Raw genomic sequence first — 5,979 nt, forward strand, 5'->3', positions numbered from 1 at the left:
TTGTGGTTAAATTTGACACAATAGAGGAAAGAGATGTTGTGCTCTATTCAGGGCCATATATGATGAATAACAAGCATGTGATGGTTAAAGTGTGGATTGCGACTTTTGGCTTTGCTAATGAAGTATTGAAAACTATACCACTATGGATCCAATTGCCTAAACTACCTCTTAGGGAATATGATTCATTGAGTCGAATTGGGAGTACTTTGGGAATACCTATATATGCAGATGCATGTACTACTAGAGTTGAACGCATTTCATATGCTCGAATTCTAGTGGAAATGGATGTGACTAAGCCACTTCCAAAATAGATTATGGTAGAAGATCCTAATGGAAGGGAGTTTGAGCAAGATGTTTGGTACGATTGGATGCCTCAGTATTGCACAAAATGTCTGTAATTGGGACATGTCTGCCAAGAACCAAAGAAGGAAGAAATAAAGCAAAGAGGAAGAGACCAAAAGCCACAATAGTTTTGGCGAAGGAAAGAACAAGTGGAAGAGAAGCAGGACAAAACAGCTATTATACAAGTTCAAAAACAGGATGAAAAGCAGAAAGGAATAGAACAACCACAGCAAGATTTGTCACCACAAAGACAGGAGGATGAGGAAGGTTGGCAGACAGTGAAGAATAAATCTACAGTAAAAAACTCTAAATATAGGGGGATAAGCATAGAAATGGGAGCAATACACCAGATCCTTCAACTTTAATGCAGATAAGTGTGGTATCTAATAGTAAGAATAGATGGGAAGTGATGCAGGAGGAGGATGACCCATTCATACCAAAATAAAGATAGTAACATGGAATGTTAGAGGATTGAATAAAGTATATAAGCAAAAAGAAATAAAGAAATATATTAGAGACAATAAGGTAGGCTTAATAGCTATTATTGAGCACAAGGTGAAGCAAGATGTGGCAGGGAAAATCATACAAAATTGCACAGAGCTGGAAGTGGAATGACAATTATGTAGCTAGTACAAAAGGAAGAATATGGGTAGTATGAGATCCAGGAGTAGTGGAGTTTGTGCAGCATAGTAAATCTGAGCAGATGATCACAGGGAAGATTACTTTAATTGAGAGCAAGGAAGAATTCTGGTTTTCAGCAATATATGGGCTGCATACTATTGAACAAAGAAGGAACATGTGGGAGGAGTTAACACAGTTGCATATGGAGCTAAAGGGACATTGGATTGCAATGGGTGACTATAATGCAATACAAAGTTGGGAAGATAGGTACAATGGGAACCCTGTTATGGAAGCAGAGATAAGGGACTTCAATGATTTCTTAGAAAATACAGGAATGATAGAACTTAGATATATTGGGAGGGAGTTTACATGGACAAATAGCCATGTACATAGCAAAATAGATAGAGCACTAGTAAATGATGGATGGATGATGAATATGAGGCAATTGGAGGTGGTGGTGCAGGACCCTTTGTTTTCTGACCATACACCTTTGTGTCTTTATTTTGAGCAGGAACAACAGAATAATCCAAAACCTTTTAAATATTTCAACAACTTTGCTGAGCACAAGGAATTTAAAGGCATAGTTAAGGCAACATGGGAGAGGAACATACAAGGACCAGCAATGAAAAGAATCTGGATAAAGCTTAAAAGACTTAAGAATGGGCTGAAGCAACTGCATCAAGAGGAGTATAGCAAAATTCATGAGAAGATCACACTCATAAGGGGAGAGTTACAGAGAATGCAGATGCAAATGAGAGACCTAAACCATACAGAGAGTTTGAAGAATGATGAAAAGGATCTAAAAGAGAAGCTAGAAAAATGGAGTACAATTAAGGAGGGTATACTGAAACAAAAATCCAGGATCCAATGGTTGAGGCTAGGGGATTCAAATTCAGCTTTCTTTCATGCTAGTATAAAGAACAGGAACGCTCAAAAGAAGATTATAAAGCTAGTCACCCAAACAGGAATGCAGACTCAGAATCAGGAGGAAGTACAATAGGAAATCATTCAGTTCTATTAGAAACTATTAGAAACAGCTGCAGAGGAGATTCCAGCTATTACACCAGATGTGATGAAGAGAGGAAGCATACTGACAAGAGCACAACAAGTAAAACTGATAGAACATGTGACAAGGGATCAGATTGTCCAAGCACTAAAAAGCATAAATGACTCAAAGGCTCCAGGGTGTGATGGGTATAATTTACTATTCTTTAAAAAGACATGGGCAATTATAGGAGATGAAGTAGTGGAGGCAGTTTAGGACTTCTTTAGAACTTCAGAAATGTACAGGCCAATCAACTGCACTACAGTGATTTTAGTTCCTAAAGTGCAAAATCCATCAAGAATATCAGAGTTTAGGCCAATATCATGTTGTACTACCATCTATAAAATCATATCCAAAATCATAACTAGCAGACTTCAACAGGTGATGGACTACTTGGTTGATGATAGCCAATCAGCTTTTGTACCAGGGAGGATAATTTCAGACAACATCATTCTAAGCCACGAGATAGTAAAAGGTTATAGCAGGAAGAATATTACTCCATGATGTTGTTTGAATATTGATATGAAGAAGGTATATGACTCTGTTGAGTGGTGTTTCTTAGAGCAAATTCTAGACCAACTATGTTTTCCACAAGAGTTCATTACATGGATCATGAAATGTGTAACTACAGTCTCCTACTCTATTCTTATAAATGGTAATCCTATGAAGCCTTTTCCAGTAAAGAAGGGACTGAGACAGGGAGATCCCATGTCCCCTTTTTTGTTTGTGCTAGTAATGGAATACTTCACAAGAATGTTAAAGGGACTTAAGGGAAACAAGTCTTTCAAATTCTATCCAAAATGTGCTAAGATAAATATAATACAACTCAGTTTTGCAGATGATCTGCTCTTGTTTTGCAAAGGAGACATGGAGTCTGTGAAAGCACTGTATGCTAGTTTTCAAATATTCTCTAAGGTTTTTGGGCTGGAAGCAAATGTGGAGAAAAGGAGCATATACTTTGGGGGAGTGAATCAGACAATGCAGCTTGATATATTGCATCATCTAGGTTTCTTAAAAGGTGAGCTGCCTATAAGATACCTAGGGGTCCCTCTTAGTACAAAGAGGCTAACAATAACTCAGTGCAAGCCACTAATTGACAAGATAATTGGCAGGATTACTAGCTGGACTTCAAAGTTTTTGTCTTATGCAGGGAGATTACAACTTATTAAAAGTGTTCTTTTCTCAATACAAACTTTCTGGTCTCAGATTTTTACATTACCTAGGAAGTTGATACAAATGATTGAGAGTGTGTGCAAAAGGTTCCTCTGGACAGGAGGTGTTGATGTATCACATAGGGCACTTATTGCTTGGGATAGAATCTGTATGCCAAAGGTAGTAGGGGGGATGAATATTATGGACATCTAATTGTGGAATAAGGCAGCTGTATGCAAATTGCTGTGGAACATATGCAATAAGAAGGATAAACTATGGGTAAAATGGATACATTATTACTATGGAAGGAGAGCTAGTCTATGGAAGAGCAAACCAATGCAGGCGTATTGGATTGTACAGAAGATAATAAAGGTTGCTGAATATCTGGAAGAAGTGGGGATACAAGAAGAAGAACTTAGTCAGATGCAATGCTTCACCATACAGAAGATGTATAAGAAGTTCCAGGGTGAGTATCCAAAATGCTCATGGAGAAGATTAATCTGTAACAACTATAGAGATCCTAGATGGTTATTCGTACTATACTTAAAAGCTCCTAGATGGTTATTCGTACTATACTTAAACTTACATGAGAGGCTGTTAACAAGAGATAGAGTGGCAAAGTGGAGTCAAATTGATGATCTATCATGTCCATTGTGTGCAAGAGAACCAGAAAGTGCAGAACATTTGTTCTTTAAGTGTGGAGTAACATCACAAATCTGGGATAACTTATTGGAATGGCAAGGAGTCCAAAGAAAAGCAAAAGGGTAGAATGAAGAAGTTCAATGGGCAGAGGTGCATGCAAAGGGGAAATCTGCAAATTCAAATGTGTATAGATTCTGTTTGGCAGCATGCGTCTATCACATATGGAATGAGAGGAACTTGAGGATCTTTCAAGGGAAAGCTAGGCAAAATAAGGCCATCATACGGGTAATAGAACAGGAAATTCATAGTTGTGGTAGTAAATACAAGAAGTTAGATAGCAAGCTATAGGAGATGAAAGAGTATGCTAAATTTTAAAATAGTACTAGACTGTTTTACAGAGTTTCTTTTTATTTTTTTGTCTGTAATTAGGAGAAACGGGAAAGTATAGGACTTGGGGCATGATGTCCAAGATCCTAATAAATGAGAATTGTAAAGATTATACTTGGTTTGTGAAATAAAAAATTTTACTTACCATAAAAAAAATGCTAAACAACTATTTTTAATCATTTTAGTACACTAAAATATTTTTTTTGGAAATCGTTTATTATTTTTATAAATTATATAGTATTGAAAATGGCTATTTAAAATCTGGCCTAATTTCTTTTCAATTTTAGCCCCAATCCAACCCCAATACTAGCCCAATTTTCAATTAAATTACCCAGCCCCGGAACCCCAGGCCCAAATGCCCATCTGCCTAACCCAATACCCGGCTAAATCCTGGTCGTTGATCATTTTGATCAATGGTACAGGTTCCCCCTTTTCATAATTAAACTAACCTATACCCCAAAACCCTAATCATTTACCACCCTTCCCCCACTGTCACCTAGTCCTTTCATCTCTCAAAAGTTCTCAACCAAAACCCTAATCTCCAAACGTCGTCACTCACCTACTGCCCTCCTATGATGGTTCTTCACCGCCTCAGGCCTCTAATGGCCTCTTGTTTTCTATGGCGTCTCCATTTTGTATCCTTGAAGAGATCCTCAAGGGACCTAGGTGGTATGTTTATACCTTGGGTTTTTCTTGTTGTTTTCAGGCCATTTGGTTCGACCTTGAGTAAGATCTTTTTGATTCTCATCTTGAATTCATAGTCTCCTAAGTCTAAGTCCTCATCTCTGTTTTGCCTCTCAAAACTTAATTTTATCTTTGATCCTCTCAGATCTGTATAGATCTGATATGGATTGAACGTATTTCACATGTTTCTTGAAAGTTTTCTGATTTTTCAAGCGATTTTCCGTTCTTCCTAAAACTAGGGTTTACTGAAACTCGTCTTCTCAAGTTTTCCTGATTTTCTAGTGTTAATCATCTGTTCTTAGGTATTATTGACTGATTTATGCTAAGATTGTCTACACCCTAACTAGTTTATGTTAAAGCCCTAATTTTCTTATGTTTTTGCGTCGATTATGTGCCTTTCTGAACTACTTGTTACATTGTTGGTGTTGTGCATTGACTTTCATGATTTTCCCCTATAGCCTAATTCAGTATCTTGTGACTTCTACCCTAGTTCATCTCTACTAGGGTTTCTGAGTCGATCTCTCGGCTCATTTGTGTGCGTTTATGAAGTTTTGTTCAGCGTACTCATCTATTTTTGGAAAACTTATATTTTCCCTCTCTTTAAATCAGTATTATTTTGAATTTCGATTTACTAATTTGCTTGTTCAAAATTATGCGCTGATTATTGATTTATTCCCTTGTTTACGACTCTAATTATTCTTATTACCTTAATTTTCTGTAATGTCATTGATTCTTCCCGATTACTTTCTTAACTTAAACCTCTGCTTGTTTGCCTATTTACTTAGGTCTGATTTTATTTTCTTTCCTTAAGTGACTCTTGTCCTTTAACCGTTGGGTATTTGTCCTTAATTAAAGGAAGACCATGCTAATTTCGTGTGTGATTGATTTTGTAATTTTCTTGATTGCTGAATTACGATTTCTTTACCTTATTCTGCTCCACTCATAAACTGCTATATATACTCTCCCTTACTCTCAGTTCAAGAACAACAAACACAAGTTCAAAGAACACATACTCACACTCAAAACTCTCCTTTCTTGCTCTGCTACTTGTGATAATCACTAATCTAGCCGCCTGTAAGTCAAGGCTAGATATTGAACTACACTTG

General features: G+C 37.0%; 2 protein-coding genes across 2 annotated transcripts; both read left to right on the plus strand.

Annotated features, from left to right (window-relative positions):
* Nucleotides 1-1,045: 1,045 nt before the first annotated feature.
* On the plus strand, nucleotides 1,046-1,963 carry LOC107781446 (uncharacterized). The gene has a single exon (XM_016602144.1). The coding sequence runs from the start codon at nucleotides 1,046-1,048 to the stop codon at nucleotides 1,961-1,963; it is 918 nt and encodes a 305-aa protein (XP_016457630.1).
* Nucleotides 1,964-2,530: 567 nt separating this feature from the next.
* Nucleotides 2,531-3,928, plus strand: LOC142164816 (uncharacterized). The gene is made up of 3 exons (XM_075223546.1): nucleotides 2,531-3,026; nucleotides 3,159-3,340; nucleotides 3,428-3,928. Exons 1-3 carry the CDS (start codon nucleotides 2,531-2,533, stop codon nucleotides 3,926-3,928), a joined length of 1,179 nt encoding a protein of 392 aa, XP_075079647.1.
* Nucleotides 3,929-5,979: the final 2,051 nt, after the last annotated feature.

The sequence above is a fragment of the Nicotiana tabacum genome, chromosome 1 (assembly GCF_000715075.1).
Source record: "Nicotiana tabacum cultivar K326 chromosome 1, ASM71507v2, whole genome shotgun sequence".
NCBI classification, from domain to species: domain Eukaryota; kingdom Viridiplantae; phylum Streptophyta; class Magnoliopsida; order Solanales; family Solanaceae; genus Nicotiana; species Nicotiana tabacum.